Source organism: Kwoniella bestiolae, chromosome 3 (genome assembly GCF_000512585.2).
Source record: "Kwoniella bestiolae CBS 10118 chromosome 3, complete sequence".
In the NCBI taxonomy this organism is placed as follows: domain Eukaryota; kingdom Fungi; phylum Basidiomycota; class Tremellomycetes; order Tremellales; family Cryptococcaceae; genus Kwoniella; species Kwoniella bestiolae.
This window is the reverse complement of record NC_089243.1, coordinates 606532-622459: the sequence shown is the minus strand read 5'-3', so window position 1 is coordinate 622459 and position 15928 is coordinate 606532. Positions and strand designations below refer to the sequence as shown.

The 15928-nt window shown below is 46.5% G+C and overlaps 7 protein-coding genes across 7 annotated transcripts; 4 read left to right on the top strand and 3 right to left on the bottom strand.

Moving 5' to 3' along the window:
- Positions 1-1063: 1063 nt before the first annotated feature.
- Positions 1064-3612, top strand: I302_104912 (uncharacterized protein; the record flags this gene model as incomplete). Its single annotated transcript, XM_019195590.1, has 8 exons — positions 1064-1180; positions 1303-1549; positions 1611-1740; positions 1828-1974; positions 2114-2195; positions 2300-3155; positions 3238-3330; positions 3419-3612. The coding sequence occupies 8 exons, from the start codon at positions 1064-1066 to the stop codon at positions 3610-3612; spliced, it is 1866 nt and encodes a 621-aa protein (XP_019042413.1).
- A 606-nt stretch (positions 3613-4218) lies between these two features.
- On the bottom strand, positions 4219-5190 carry I302_104911 (uncharacterized protein; the record flags this gene model as incomplete). The annotated part of the gene is made up of 5 exons (XM_019195591.1): positions 4219-4278; positions 4386-4612; positions 4768-4886; positions 4954-5059; positions 5145-5190. 5 exons carry the CDS (start codon positions 5188-5190, stop codon positions 4219-4221), a joined length of 558 nt encoding a protein of 185 aa, XP_019042414.1.
- A 514-nt stretch (positions 5191-5704) lies between these two features.
- Positions 5705-7156, top strand: I302_104910 (Sua5/YciO/YrdC/YwlC family tRNA threonylcarbamoyl adenosine modification protein; the record flags this gene model as incomplete). The annotated part of the gene is made up of 1 exon (XM_019195592.1): positions 5705-7156. One exon carries the CDS (start codon positions 5705-5707, stop codon positions 7154-7156), a length of 1452 nt encoding a protein of 483 aa, XP_019042415.1.
- Positions 7157-7459: 303 nt separating this feature from the next.
- On the top strand, positions 7460-8542 carry I302_104909 (uncharacterized protein; the record flags this gene model as incomplete). The annotated part of the gene is made up of 4 exons (XM_019195593.1): positions 7460-7584; positions 7684-7789; positions 7882-7975; positions 8082-8542. 4 exons carry the CDS (start codon positions 7460-7462, stop codon positions 8540-8542), a joined length of 786 nt encoding a protein of 261 aa, XP_019042416.1.
- Positions 8543-8797: 255 nt separating this feature from the next.
- I302_104908 (uncharacterized protein) lies at positions 8798-11392 on the bottom strand (the record flags this gene model as incomplete). The annotated part of the gene is made up of 10 exons (XM_019195594.1): positions 8798-8955; positions 9070-9186; positions 9246-9309; positions 9380-9519; positions 9591-9740; positions 9841-10096; positions 10191-10548; positions 10658-10746; positions 10808-10874; positions 10956-11392. The coding sequence occupies 10 exons, from the start codon at positions 11390-11392 to the stop codon at positions 8798-8800; spliced, it is 1836 nt and encodes a 611-aa protein (XP_019042417.1).
- A 411-nt stretch (positions 11393-11803) lies between these two features.
- I302_104907 (uncharacterized protein) lies at positions 11804-13789 on the top strand (the record flags this gene model as incomplete). The annotated part of the gene is made up of 12 exons (XM_019195595.2): positions 11804-11824; positions 11900-11965; positions 12072-12131; positions 12192-12242; positions 12301-12395; positions 12468-12565; positions 12650-12831; positions 12940-13245; positions 13406-13480; positions 13544-13611; positions 13685-13705; positions 13762-13789. The coding sequence occupies 12 exons, from the start codon at positions 11804-11806 to the stop codon at positions 13787-13789; spliced, it is 1071 nt and encodes a 356-aa protein (XP_019042418.2).
- A 298-nt stretch (positions 13790-14087) lies between these two features.
- On the bottom strand, positions 14088-15558 carry I302_104906 (uncharacterized protein; the record flags this gene model as incomplete). The annotated part of the gene is made up of 6 exons (XM_019195596.1): positions 14088-14298; positions 14483-14693; positions 14821-14920; positions 15015-15161; positions 15242-15333; positions 15408-15558. The coding sequence occupies 6 exons, from the start codon at positions 15556-15558 to the stop codon at positions 14088-14090; spliced, it is 912 nt and encodes a 303-aa protein (XP_019042419.1).
- Positions 15559-15928: the final 370 nt, after the last annotated feature.

Sequence of the window (15928 nt, the reverse complement as noted above, 5' to 3'; positions counted from 1 at the left end):
AAGAAGCATTTATGATTGTTTAACAACGACACCTAGCTGGCGCCGCTGGATATGCTTAGCTCCTGATTTTATGGCATAGTTATTTGTAAATGACTCATGATAGGGGATGAAAACAAATACAAATACAAATATTTGGTTCCTCTTCATCATGAAATGGTGCCTCGGTCGTGCTCATTGGGGTATCACCGAATACGTGCTCTGCCCTCTGGGGGTCTGAGCTCCGCAAGCTGCGGAAGCGGTCGGAATCACACAGGAATTCACAAAGCTGTTTGGTTTGACCACAAGTCTACTCGTAGTGTATCCTGTTGTTCCTCAGACGTTCTAGATCATAATCCCCTGAACAGACAGGAAGATATGATCCCTGTTGTGTCCTATCAGTTGATTCGTCAGCAAACGCCGACGGAGGTCGCGCGAGCATTCAACATCGCGTTGCAGCCCCTCAGTCATGGACATGACACATTCGTGAAATCTTCTCACGCTCTTCCCACGGTTTGACCCTTTCACCGCCGGCTATGTCGGCTGGCGTTACCGGACTAACCCTGACTCCGAAACCAATTTGACCATTCGTCTCTCTCTCCTTCTCCCCCTTTCCCCCTTCTCCTGGATGGATGCACCATGTGGATGCTTTTTTGGCAATTCGCTTACATACTCTCCCTTTTAGCCTTTTAGCGCGCCTCTGACGAAATTAGCTTGGCTCAAAAAAGCTAAAATAAAATATTGTTATCCCCTCTATCCCTCCACTTGGTTCAGTCCAGGAGGAACAAGAGGGGGAAACGCTGAGAGATGTCATGCCCCACCCCTGGTTAGGCTTTTCAAATCGGGGCAGAACAGGGGAACCAAATTGTCATTCGTTATTTGTCGTTGGACCCCGATCACATCACATCTTTACAGTGAGATGATGGCCTCCCCCCTCCAGAGCAGGAGACCCCCTCTTTCAGGTGTATATATAAAGCTCCACTCATCGGATCGGTACTAAAATACGTTGCCCCCCATTCCTTCCTTTGTTTTTATATCTGCTATACACCATACTGTAATTTCATTGGATAATTGATATAACAACAAGATGGCGGAAAAGAACGTCAAAACTGAAGATGCTCATTTAGAGAATAGAAATGATTATGTGAACGATGAGCCTGAGTCTACCCCTCAAGCTGTTCATGTCATTCATAATCCCCTTAAAGTGAGTAACCCTGCTTGGACTCCTTTATCCTGCCCAGACTCTCGATTGATAGGGGATTTATCATCATGATTTTCTCGCCAAGAATTGAGAAGCTGATTCTTGGTATTTCTTGGTTCTCGTAGAGGGATAGTCCCGAACAAGTAGTAGCTGATGCCCAAGCATTCGCCAACAACCATAATCTTGGCGAGTACGCAGATCTCTTCGGTAGAGCTGCGCTAGTCGCCAGAGACCATCATCACTTCCAGAATGTCCCTGGACTCACTTCCGAGGAAACCGCCGCTCTACTCTATGAGAGGGATCACAAATGGCACGGTCCAAAGATGCTGTGGTTCTCTGTTGGTTTATGTGCTATCGGTGCCGCTACTCAGGGTATGTTTCTCCTCTACGTCTCCCGATCTTTCCATTTAGCTGACCCTTGGCGTGATCACAGGTTGGGATCAAACCGGTTCGAACGGTGCGAACCTCTCTTTCCCCCAGGAGTTTGGTATCTCGGGGACGGGTGCGAACGAGTGGAAAGTCGGTCTTGTCAACTCTATCATCTTCTTGACTGCTGGTCTCATGTGAGTTGATCAATCTACTTCAGATGATCTCGATCTTGATGCTAACTCATGTACCATGTGGCGAATTTGATTCCGTTACTTCGATAGTGGCGCGTTCATCACCGATCCTCTAAATCACTATCTTGGTCGACGAGGTGAAATCTTCCTCACTGCTGCTTGTCTCACCGCTACTCCTATTGCTTCTGGTTTCGCCAAGTCATGGCAGGCCTTGTTTGCTATCCGTTTCGTCATGGGGTGAGTTGCGATGTGGTCCTCAGCCCTCCACACCCCTTGGCTCCCCACACAAACCCGGATTTCCTCCCCGCCTTCCCGTCCATCTCCCCCTCTCGTCCTTGTCACTTTTGTGTCTTGTGCTGACATGCACACATAACAGTATTGGTATTGGAGCCAAGAATGCGACAGTCCCTATTTTCTCAGCTGAGTTAGCCCCCGCAAGAGTCAGAGGAGCTCTCACCGTAAGTCAACTTCCGTTGTAAATCGAAGATTTCCTCGGTTTTCTTCGATTTTTTCTCCATTCTTCTTCAGCATGAAGACTTGAGAGCTCACAGAGCATGTACAGATGTTCTGGCAACTTTGGGTCGTAGCGGGTATCTTCCTTGGTTTCGCTGCGAACTGTATCGTCAAAGACACCGGAAGAATCGCCTGGCGATTACAACTCGGTTCGGCATTCATCCCCGCTTTCATTCTCATGTGCGGTATCTACCTTACGCCCGAATCGCCTCGTTGGTTGATGAAACACAAGAAATACGATGCCGCCTTCCGATCTTTCCTCAAACTTCGAGCTCACCCTATCATCGCTGCGAGGGATTACTACTACTCTTATGTCATCTACCTTGAAGAGCTCCATGTCGCCGAGGGATCCAACTACTTCACTCGAATGAGAGATATCTTCACTGTCCCTAGGATCAGACGGGCCAACTACGGTGCTTCCACTGTCATGCTTGCTCAACAAATGTGCGGTATCAACATTATCTCCTTCTACAGTTCCACCATCTTCACGGATGTAGGATACTCGGATGATCAAGCTCTGTTCGCGTCTCTCGGATACGGTGCCATCCAAGTAGTATTCACTATCCCCACTTTGTTCCTCATCGATACCGTCGGACGAAGGAGATTGTGTCTTATCACCTTCCCACTCATGTGTATCTTCCTGCTCGCGGCTGGTCTCTCGACCCTCAAGGAGACAGGATCTCAAGCCGCTCGAATTGGTCCTGTCGTTCTATTCGTGTACCTCTTTACGATCATGTATTCCCTCGGAGAAGGTCCAGTGGCATTCCAATACTCGGCCGAAGTATTCCCTACCATCCAGCGAGAACAGGGTATGGCCTTTGTAGTGTTTATCAACAACTTCTTTGCGGGAGTCTTGGGTCTTACCTTCCCTAGAATGAGGTCTGTCATGACTACCCCCGGTGCTTGTAAGTTGTTCTTCCTTTCCTTCCATCGGCCTCTTCGTTTTTTACCAGCTACAGAGTGCTGACGTATGATCGACGTTGTTAGTCGGTTTCTACGCCGGTCTCAACTTGATCGCCTGGTTCATGATCTTCTGCTTCGTCCGAGAGACCAAGCAACTCACCCTTGAGGAGCTTGATCGTGAGTCGAGTTTTCCGCCTACCTGCGATTCCGCACTGAACACCAACATGTTGACTAATCGTTTGTCTTGTTTTGTTATGCATCACAGAGGTCTTCTCAGTACCCACTTCAGAATTCTTCAAACACGAAGCAACAGTCTCCGCACCCTGGTTCTGGAAACGATACCTCTTCTTCCAAAAGAACTTGCCCAAACCACCTTCAATCATCGCCACTGCCGATTCGCGATACGATAGTGGTAAATACGTTGATTCGCCTAAGCGAAGTGAGGGTGTAGCCGTATAAGGAAAGGAATAGAAGATGGATATTACTTATCAAATAGTAATCGTCTGAGAGTCCGTTAATCGAATTGAACTGAATCACAGTAATCGCTTATCTATATAGCCTATACAATTAATTGTCTAATCATCTCGTATATAATTTATCTATATGAGTGTAGCTTTATTCATGCAATCGAGTTTTATCACTTTCTTTCGAGACCAGCTGATAGCTGGGTGATAGAAATAATGGGCAGATCAACAGTGTTATTATTCGATTGCGAGTTTTGAAGTTGCATGCATGAGCACCTGAGCTTGGGATACCGTTTAAAAGCCTGTAATCGACTATCATACAACTTGCATACTTATAAATCATATACAGAGGTACCAGAGCTAGGCTAAGGAAAAGGGGAGAATCGATACAAGAGGAATTCCGTTGACGAATTTACGACTGTCTTGAAAAAGTACAGGGAACATTTGTCACTTGCACTGCATGAAACGCGATCCCTCCCCTGCTCACCCTCTCGATGACTAAGGGGAGAATCAGGAGCGGATGTGAGTGATCTCTTTTCGAGTGGGTCAAATTGTTGAGCGGTATCTTGATCATATAAGTTATAGGCTGAAGAAGGATTGATTACGCAACCGCTTGTTCCGCCGTTATCGATACCAGGTCCGTATCGAATAACTCGATGAACTATGTATAGCACCACGAGAAACCATCAGCCTATATGACCCTTTAACCTTTCACGTTCTCAAGCACGTGCATTGAAGATACCTGAACTCCAGGAAGACCAGACTCACCTGCTCATTCAATATCCTGACTTTCATACCCGCGTACCTCCTGTATTCCTCCAATATACTACTCAGCGCCCACCTCTGTAACTTCCTATAACACCCTACTACCGTCCCCGTACGGTGTCTCCCCATGTTGCAGCATACTAGAGTTGGAAACGTTGATGGGCGAAGGAGGAGGGTGAGGGATTGGATTATTAGTGGTTCGGGTGGTGGAGGAAGGGGAGGAAGGTGGTCTACAGGTTGAGTTTAGCATAGTCCGTTCCTTGATCGGATGAGAGGAATACAATCGAGACAGGGGACTTTGCGCTTGTGATGGGTTAAGAAGCAGCAAGAACGGGTAGAGAGGTTGTGATTAATAAAGGCAGTCCAGATTATGGCAGATACCTACAGTGATCAGATATAGGTACAACCCCGCTATCCGTATATGGCGGTGGAAAGTGAGGGTTGAGCGATACTTGCGGAGCGAGATTATGGAGAGTTATACCTTGAGAGTCGAGGAACGATAATCTAAGTTCGGGACGTATCAGCTTGTCTTATCGGGACTGTGCGTCTGAAGCAGCTGAATCTCACATACAGTATTTCTGAGGGTTCTTCAGCTCCTACCCATATTATAGTCTTCAGATTCAGCTTTTCGAGGAACGAGAAGTTTAGCTCGGATGGTTGGGCGGATCGATAGAAGCCTGTATCGAACGACATATAAGCATTGATGCTACTTGAGCAAAGATGGTTTCGACTGGGAGTGGTATACACTGTATCTCGACTTACCATCTTCGACCAAGCCGAAGTTCATGGGAGGTACGATTTTCGCCATGATTACTGATCTCAGTGGGTCTCGCTCCTTCCTTTTCGAATTCGGTGTTGCCAGCTACTTGGATATTGTGCACCGATGTGAAGTCGTTGCTTGTGTATGCTAAATGTATACTCTTTTGTTGCTTTGACAAGGGTCAAGGTGATCAAAACATACGTCTTCAACGTGCATCCCGTCCTTACAAGGACGGCTATCAGGTCACGTGACTTCTCACCCGACGGAACCAGAATTTCATCGATAACAAAAAGTTGAAAACGTGATGATGATGATGATGATGATGATGACGAGTGAAATGGTGGTGACAACAGCATCTGTTCTTCAGCTTTATCTCAACGATCATCGCAAACGAGCAGGACGATAGCCTGACAAAGGCATGAGAACAGCTGCCTCGGCGTTCAAGGCATTCATCAACACCTCATATCGGTAAGCTCATATAGTCAACAACAATCCTGATTTCGTCGCTAATTAACCCATCGTGTTCAGATCTCCCTCCATAGCCTCACGCCAGCTATACACCATGTCATCCAACACCCCAATCCTCCAATGTACCGACTTCCCCTCCATACGCATCACCCCTTCATCCTCTTCCTCACATCCCCTCGACTCACCACAATTCTCCATCCCTCCTTCAATCCTACGTCACCTCGAAACAGCTTCAAAACACCTCCACAACCATCAAACCGTCGCCCTCCCAACCGAAACAGTCTATGGACTCGCTGCGTCCTCCCTTGATCCGGTGGCTCTGAAATCGATATACCGAATCAAGAATCGTCCGTCTGATAATCCACTGATCATCCATGTATCTTCACTCGACATGCTACGTACGGTAATACCGAAAGATTACCAGATATCAAAACTATACATGGCATTAATGACTTCATTCTGGCCTGGTCCCTTGTCGCTCCTCTTTCCAGATATAAACCCTCCTCCTCCGCCTGCTCCTCAGACAAATGCTATAAGGATGCCATCCCATCCTTTGGCGCTTGCGTTGATCCATCATTCCAATTTACCGCTCTCGGCTCCTTCGGCTAATAGTTCTGGTAGACCCAGTCCGACCCAGGCTCAGCACGTTTACAATGACTTAAACGGATCGGAGGGATTGGGATGTATACTAGATGGAGGTGATTGTGGCGTGGGGGTGGAAAGCACTGTGATTAATGGGTTGGGATGGAGGAAGGGTGGTGGAGGATGTGTAGATGTGCTTAGACCTGGTGGATTGGGGGTTGAGAGGATCAAAGAGGTTGTAGAGAGAGTGGACGGAGGAGAGGGACTGACGAAGATCTTACTGCATGGGAAGCCTTGGCAACCTAGTAATTTACAAGAGAAGGAAGGACACGCAGGACCGTCAGGGCTGAACGGAGAGGAGAGAACGATGGTCAATGGAAATTCAACGCAGAGTGTTAAACCCATATCTCTTCCACCCTCAACGCCAGGGATGAAATATCGTCATTATTCGCCTCGAGTGCCCGTATACCTCTTGAAACCCAATACGATCTTTCCTCGTCCGCAGAATCTACCTGAAGATGCGGAGTCCTCTGCTCAGGCAGTTCTAAGACAAATAGCAAGGCGTTCGACATCGGGTGGGAAGGGGAAGAAGAGAATTGGAATACTGCATTTCGAGGATTCCAATCTCATTTCTCAGATATCCTCTTCAGTAGTGGAGATAGAAGATATACAGCTCATCCCTGTCTCATTGGGAGTGAACGCATCAAGTGCAGCTCAAAGGCTCTTTGCGGGTATGTTGACACTCGAACGAATACCGCCGGACGTTGAGGATGGGAAGATAGGTGTAGATGCGATTATTATTGAGGGGTGCTCGGACGAGGGATTGGGTTTGGCAGTCATGGAGAGAGTGACGAAGGCTGTTGGAGGTGGAGGGGTTGTGGGTGATGTGAAGGATGATGAGGGTGGGAAGAAGGGGGGAGGGGAGGGGAATACGTTCTGGGTGGATGTTACGGGGAATACCTGATATCATCTTATACCATGCATCAACAAGAGCAACGAAATGACACCTATGCTACACGTCTTGCATATACCTTGCTTATAATATATGACCTATGCATACGGCGACATTTGCAACTCCAATATATACACATCTGTACTTGGCTACGGATGATAGCGGAGATACACCAAAACTCCGCATTGTAGTTGTCGATCACAAAAAGTTGAAAACATCCACCACCGCTCATTGTGAACCAACTTGTCCACCGTCTCCATCTAAATCCTTTTGACATATACGAACACATCTTGAACACCATCACATCGAGCCATCATGTCACGATCAGCTCCCAAATCCAACGTCGCCCTCCTGACGGAAGGAGCGAGCTACATCCAACGAGCCAAGAAAGCAAGGAGGGAGCAAGTGGAGGAGATTAAATTTGATGATGAAGCGAGGAGGTGAGTTCTTTTGTCATACACCACAGGAAGTAACATGTAGTATAGACTTCTATTAAAAGGTATAGAGCATGGCTGAAAGATTTGTATAAATGTTCACAGAGAATGGTTAACGGGATTCTCGAAACGGAAAAAGGCAAAAGCGGAGGAGAAGAAAGCGAGAGCTAAAGAGAGGGATCATCTCGCTCATCTGAAAGAGCGTAGGGAGGTAAGTTGTATCTCCCACCCCTATATAATTACTATCCTATGCCCGAGATACTTAGGTGAGAGATGGTGTCCTGATATTTTGGTTGATCATAGGCAAGAGCGGACCTACGTAAGAAAGCTGCAGAGAATGTTAAATCCGTGAGAAGGGCTATGGGATTGGAGGACTTGTCGGATGATGATGATGAGGGTGAGTGTATAGTCCATTGAGTATTGAGCTTTCTGCTCAGACACAATCCAGATCAACGAAGACGAGAGCCCAGCTGAACGATCACGTTGTTATCTTCTTACTGTAGATGATGAAGACGAGGATGATCTACCTGGTCCTTCCAAGTCCAAAGCACAGGAAGCGGAAGAGGAATATTCAGATGAAGATCAACTAGCCACAGTAACCATAACAGAAGATTTCGATCCTTCCTCCATACAGCCCCAATTCGCCGGTTACGATTCCGACGAGGAGGGTGAAGGCGCGTCCCGACCCCAGCAAAGAGAGGAGGAGAAGCCAAAAGCAAAACCAAAAGTCAAGATCTTGCCTCCAAGTAGTGCGAAACTCCAGAAATTACGTGAGAAGAAAAAGGCCGAGAAGAAGAAATCGACTAGTATGGAGACTGCTTCTGAACGGAGGAAGGGGAGGGAAATGGAGGCGAGGAGACGGACGAAGAAAGCTGAGTTGGCTAGGGGACGGGAAGGGGGTGGAAGCAGTAGGGGAGGTGGGGCGAGGGGAGGCAAGAGAGGGAGAGGGAAGGGGAGGAGGTAGAGGAGGAACGAAGGGTGAATCATGTGAAGGATTGATGATGACCTTTAGAGAAATTGCTGTGTGGCTCAAGAAACGCCATGACATACTTCAGCATCATTTGTCAGTTATTGAGAAATTGGAGTGAATGTACACCTTCAATGGAAAAATGATCTTAGGCGTTGGGATGAGACTATTATGCTCAAGAGTTTATACTGTATAATACTGTACATTCCCATTCCATCTATATATGCAGTATGACTTGACTTGATACCCACATCACCTCTCGGACATCTCAAGGTTCTCTTCCCTTAACATACCTCTCCGTTCTTCTCTATTACTTAGCGACCCTATCGTATTTGTGTTTTTGGGTTTCGAAGACCGCCATCTGTCAGGTAAGATATTATCGAGGTCTTCAGTGAACCTGAGCCAAGCATCTAAGAAAGAGATATACGGATCAGCCTTGGTTGGGTTTCTCGCCACATAATAATGAGGTAGAAGGGGACATGTGTCAAACTAAGATGGGTTAGCAGACAGTGACCTGCACTTACCTCGTATGGTAGCTTTGATTTCACTCTGATCGCTCTGCACAGCAGTATATCCTTTAGAGGCCTGGTTACGTGATCTGGAAGTCAGATAATACATCGGTAAACCTGTACCTATGAAGACTATCAATGGGATAAGCTATCATTGGATCGCAGGACATTGGATGAGATAGATGACTTACAGAATGCAGCTAATGCTTCGATGGGAGCAGCGAATATTGGCATCAAAAGCAGGAACATTGCAACCTGAACAGCCAAGATGAACAATATGAGCTACCATCCTTACTCCACAATGTGTGTGATTAGATCTACTCACAGCACAGAAGATGATAGGATTGATCAACCATGCCCTATAAGGTCTCTCGAGATGAGGTTCTTTGATCCGCAGTGTTAATAGACCCAGGACAGTGAGGAGGTAGAAGAACCATGATGCGACGGAAAAGAAATTGAGTAGGGCTATAGTGGATCACGAAGTAAGTATGAATATTTGTGTTTAAGCTCAAGTAAGAGCAGAGTTTCACACTCACCCCTAAAGCCTCCTCCGAAGACGACGAAGAACAATGATAATCCCGCTTGTAGACCTATCGCATAATCTGGTGTTCGTCTTTTAGGGTGGAGTTTTGAGAAGACGGAAGGGAGAAAATGTTCTCTTGATGCGGCGTAGATCAGTCGGGCAGCTGTTCGATGCGATAGGTCAAATCAGCCATCCTGATCTCCTAGCCGTCTGGGCATAGGCCAAAACAGCTGAAAGATGCGCGATCAGAGCTCAATACCCACTAGTGAAGAATCCTCCATTCAAAGCTCCAAAACAACTAACAGCCACCAACACGCTAAACACCACCATCCCGAATTTACCTATCGTCGCTTTACCGAAATCCAGCGCTACGGTATTACTCGCTGCGACTATTTCGGGCGAGAGGACGATGAAGTATGAGATATTCGCTAGGATGAAGAGAGTGAGAACGATAGACATGGAAGAGTGGATGGCTCGGGGGAGGTTGCGAGAGGGATTGATCATTTCGCCTGTCACCCACTATCTAGGGTATCAGCTGGAATATTCTCTGAAGGACTATACATAAAAGTCCTAATCCTTTGGCTTGTAATGGTTACGGAAGATTCGCACTCACACAGCACGAATCCCATCCGTCGAAAGCCCACAAACCCGAATACAGTGCGATAGCATACGAACTCAGATCACTCTTTGTCCCTTCAAACAACCCACTAGGGGTCAACGAATCTCCTGGACCGTTTTTGACTAAAGCGATGAGACCAAGTACTCCTACGAACACCAAAGCACCAATCTTGATAGTCGTGAGGATGAGGGTGGAATCTGTACCCGATGTTCTGGATAGGATGTTGAGGAGCGATACGAGGACTAGAGCGAGGGTCGCGGTGAACTTGATGGACCATTCGGGGACTGTCAGGACCTCCTCTTCGGTGGTGGGAGAGGAGAAGGTGTGGTATAGTAGTCGGTTTACGTATTCTCTATGGGTTTCGTCAGTTCCAGTTGGAAAGATGAGACGTTGGGTTGATCGATGAGATATGTGATGACGGAACGTAAAGGTAAGATTCAAATGAGAAGAAGATTACTCACCCAAAGATCAATGCTATCATGGCTGCACTACCGGGTTTGAGCATTGTTACCGCTGTCCAAGTGAACAGGTAGGAAGTCATTGGACCGAACTATGTGACATTTGAATTGTGAGCTTTCCCCAATAGCATGTGTTGATGGACGGTAGCTCACAGCATATGCGAGGTAAGCTTGTGCACCACCTGATAAGGGGACCGCACATCCCAATTCAGCAAATGAGCTGAATGGGCAACCTAGGACATCAGCATGTACTACTCTCAGTGTAATATGTGAAGCTACACAGAGGGGTTGTAAAGCTCACCTCGCCCCCGTCCAAGCTAATATCCCACTCATCAACCACACCCCCAAACTAGCCCCTACACTACCCACTTCACCCACTACTACACCTGGCGAACTGAATATTCCGGACCCCACCTGAGCTCCAACAACAAGGGCAATACCATGTAACAAGCTGACATGTCTCTCTTCCTCATGACGTATCTGTCCCCCGTTGTTGCTACCATCCTCGTTCTCTCCGCTCAGAGAGAGGGGTAAGAGGGCATGCTGGAAGTCAAATCCTCCCAGACTGGTTATGGTATTTGACCTTCCATGTCTGCCTAACAAAGGAGGTTGATCTTCTCCGTGGGATAGTTCGAGAGCTCGGAGTGATTGGGTTGGTGAGTGGTTTTGGTCCGGAGTGGGTGAGAAATCGTTTGAGCGGGAGGAATGGGATGAGGATGTGGGGTGGAAGGGTGCCATTAGGGAAGCATGTCTTGCTTTCTCTTTCTCTTGCTTGTTTGGTTGCTATCCAGATGTTGGGAATGTACAAGAGACACATAGGGAGACAAGTTGAAAGATGTTGGTAGTTATAGACACCTGGTTGCTGGTTATAGTGATAATTCAGGCACGGTTATACAGAATTCTCGATCTCCCTACGCGTCAACTCAAGTTCAATGTTCAGATTTCACGTATCCTCTTCATTCTTCCTCCTTCTTCAACAACCACAAATAGCCATACAACACCATTCATCCAGATCTCCTGATACGCTTGAGCAGCACAACATAGATCAGACGCCCTTTGCCGTTCGTACCTTACTCGTTCATTCCATCATTCAGGTCAGCATTCACATCCCCCAATCTTTCTCAAACACATCGATCGCGTTCTTCCATCATGTCTCTCTGGGTTGATAAGGTGAGTCCAGTCCCTCGCAAGAAGTGAGAGCCATCCCGAGGCTGATTACTGGCTGCACCTTCAATTATATCTCAGTACCGACCTCGTTCACTCGATGAGCTGCATTATCATCCGGAACTCTCGTCCAGGTTGCGTTCTCTGGTGAGTCATCGTGAACATGTCCATCACGACTGCACGACCGTTCTTGCGGCTCTGGAATTCCATGCAAACCAGATGCACTGCTAATAGTTGGTGATTGTTTTGCTAGGCCGCTTCCGGCGATTTCCCGCATATCCTATTCTATGGTCCATCAGGAGCAGGCAAGAAGGTCAGTTAGCATTTATCGATTCACCATGTCGTGAGTCAAGCAGAGCTGACCCACCTATAGACGAGGATCATGTGCACATTAAGAGAGCTTTATGGTCCAGGAGTAGAAAAAGTAAGCTAGTGTTCCTTTGGCGTCGATATGAACGCATAGCTAACATCGACTGTCATAGTTGAGGATCGATCAGAGAGTGTTCGTCACCCCCTCGAACAGGAAGCTGGATGTGAATGTAGTACAGTCGAATTACCATATCGAACTGACACCTTCGTACGTTTTGCATCATCTCAGCTGACTCAAAATAAACCAGTATGAGTTATGAATAGCTGATATGATGAACAGAGATGTGGGGATGTACGACCGAGTAGTCATTCAAGATATCCTTAAGGAGATTGCTCAGACTCAGCAAGTCGATTTGAATGCCAAGCAGCGTTTCAAGGGTATGTCGACCGAGCAGCCAGATACGACTGGAGAATCCCGTTGTTCAGAGGGTACCAGCTGATATATTGGGATCTTGCCTATAGTCGTCATAATCAACGAAGCCGATGCGTTAACTCGAGATGCTCAAGCTGCACTCAGAAGGACGATGGAGAAATACATGAACAACATGAGGTTGATACTCTGTGCGAACAGTACGAGTAAGATCATCGCGCCGATTAGAAGTAGATGTTTGCTTGTTAGAGTGGCTGCACCTAGCGATGATGAGGTATGTCCAATCTCATTCACACCCATCCATTCACTTATCATTCCTATTGCTGTTTGGATGATGACACCGATGTGATATAATCGCTAATGAGCGGTTGGTATAATACAGATGACCAAAGTCCTCCAGCACGTAGCCAAGAAAGAACGTTTCTCCCTCCCCTCCCCCGTGACCAAATCCATCTTATCCACTTCCCAGGGTAATTTGAGAAAGGCATTGCTGGTATTCGAAGCTATGAAGATGCAGAAACCCGACTTATCGGGTGATATAGAAGTTGCTAAACCTGATTGGGAAACTTATTGCTCGAAAATTGCCGATTCGATCATTCAGGAGCAGAGTGCGCAGAGATTGTTGGATGTTAGAGGGAAGATATACGAGTTGTTGAGTCATTGTATACCGCCTACTGTCGTTTTGAAGGTGAGTTGTTATGGTCCCTCGATGTTGGAGTCGAATGTTTCATGAGCCATGGTCCTGTGGGGTAGTATGTTTGGGACAATGTCGTGGCCATATATCAACCAGGGGTCGCCTCCGAATGTTCAATTGTCAAAGCTGATATTATTATTTTTGATGATTTTAGACGATATCAGAAAGGATAGTAGACAAGGTGGATGATGCCCTCAAACCCCAGATCGTGCATTGGGCGGCATACTATGTGAGTCCTATCTCAGATTCGTTGATTTGCATGGGCTGACCTGAGTTGTATTGTTTAATGCAGGAATTGAGGATGAGAATGGGTTCAAAGAAGATATTCCACCTCGAGGCGTTCATCGCTAAAGTCATGACGTGAGTCCCAGCTTCTCGAATTCCGGGATACCTTGATGCTGATTGGTCTAAATTACCAATTCTCCGGTAATAGTGTATACAAGCAATTCAACATGTAAGCTGCCGTGTCCGTGTGAGCGTAGATGACTCATAGCTGACAAATCACGATAGGATCGGATATACTGAAGATTACGAGTAGGCTGACATCGGGCTTTTGATTGGAGAGAAGTGAACCTCAATCGGTACCATCGATTGGAGGAGAAAATTGCGATTGGAGATGTAAGAAACGAAGGCCTCATCATGATGTGAGAATAGTAGTCATACATCTGATAGGAATGACAGATCATGTATCCCGATGTAACATACATCAAGTATAGTCTATGTTCATCTACATCGAACTCCAGACTAAAATGTCTGTCTACTGGTCATGATGTCTATCCCTCTGACAAGTCTTCATTGTATTCTTCACACTCCCATATATGTATCTACCCATCACTCTATTTCTCTTCAGCCAATACAGCCAAATCACCGAAACTCTCCATCACAAAGGTAGGAACAGTTTTACTTGGATTGTCACCGTAGATCTGATCATTGGGCGTCACACCGCCCATTACCAATAATGTACGTATATCGCTGTTCAAGCCGAACTCTATGTCGGTGAGGAGGTTGTCGCCTACCATCAATGCTCGGGCGGGATCGAACTTGTGGCTATGAGAACAAGAAAAAGAAAAAGAAGATCAGCTTTGTCAGGGATAGGACCCCAGATTGCGATGGTGATTGTCTGTCTTCCAGAACTGCATCATTCGTCTCATAATGGATCTTTAATTTCACTGGGCATTGACAGGTATCCGACCGTCCCACGTTCCTTCGATAAGGTACAGAGACCACTCACTGAGCAAGAATAGCATCCATCATATGTTTGTTTGGTTTCCCAATGACCAAAGGCGTCCTCTTCGAAGCATTCACTATACCTATCGACAGCGATCCGGAACCAGGATATAGGGAACCGTGAGTGGGGAAAGTCGGGTCGGTGTTGGTTTGGATGAGGACGCATTCGGGGTTGTTCCGCAGATAGGTCATGGCTTTGGCCATTTTCTTGTAGTCTGTAAGGTGATGAACGGATTCAGCAGATATCCTCCTTTGAGGATAAGTGATGCAAGAGGGAGGGTGAGAAGAATGGAAGTTGATGGGATGATAACGTCGTTCAAGCTGTTTCTATTGAGAACTCACTTATCCAGGAGTCGAATGCACATAGAACAGCTCCGACAGAATCATCGGGTTTGAAATCTTCCCATACTATTGGTGGTTTGAACTCTCTATCTTCTGGATCCTATATCGTATCACATCATGTGAGTATCACAAGCTCCAATAGCTGCTTCTTCGCCTTGGACGATCTCGACAGCGAAAGTAAGAGCTATACTCACACTACCACCACAATGCTTGATACCGAACGAGTCCAACTCCTCTTCCAACCCTTCTTCACCTACTACGTAGACTTGCTTGTCTTTGGGGAAATTCAATACTTCAGCTAAGTATACTGCCGAGGCGTAGGCTGAACCAAAACATTCCTCCTAAGTATTCATCATCCGAATCAGCTATATTACCTTGTCACGGGAGCTCGAGCAAGGATGAAAGCTCAGGTAAAACATACGATGGTAGCTCCGAGACCCAACTTATCAAAAGTCTCTTTCAACTTCCTACGTGACTTCGTTCCGTTATTGGTTACGAAGATTATCTTTTTACCTACCCCAGATAAAGCATGATTTATTAAGCTGTTGTTCTTCGTATAAAAATTTCATCTTCAACATTCAGCTTACCTTGCTCTCTGAACATGTCAAGCACAATCTTGACTCCTGGAACTACCTTGGGGCCATGGTATATCACACCATCGCAATCCAGCAGGAAAGTGTCGACGGAATCGACGAGTTTCTGATATTCTTCTCGAGTCTTAAGGAATGGAGGAGCCATTTTTCTTTTCTCTCTCTATATGAATCTCTTGACTTGGGTTTCACTCCTGAGCTCAATTGGGATCTATATATCTATTTATATATTGTAGAGGCAGATGAAATGACAAAGGAGAAAGCGATACTAACCAGTAACTTCTACTCGTTTTATCGTTATCTCGGATGCATCTGCCGGACATCCTCCACTCTGATTATATGTGCCACAATGCCACAATTCCGGATATCACCGTCATACTATCACTGCTAAGTCTCGTGTTGCTGCTTGCTGCATGAACTACATATAAATCGTATTCAACAACGCTCATCATTTCTGCATCTCTGACTCAAAACAAACCATACATACACACAACAAGACCCAGACCAAACGAAGCGGA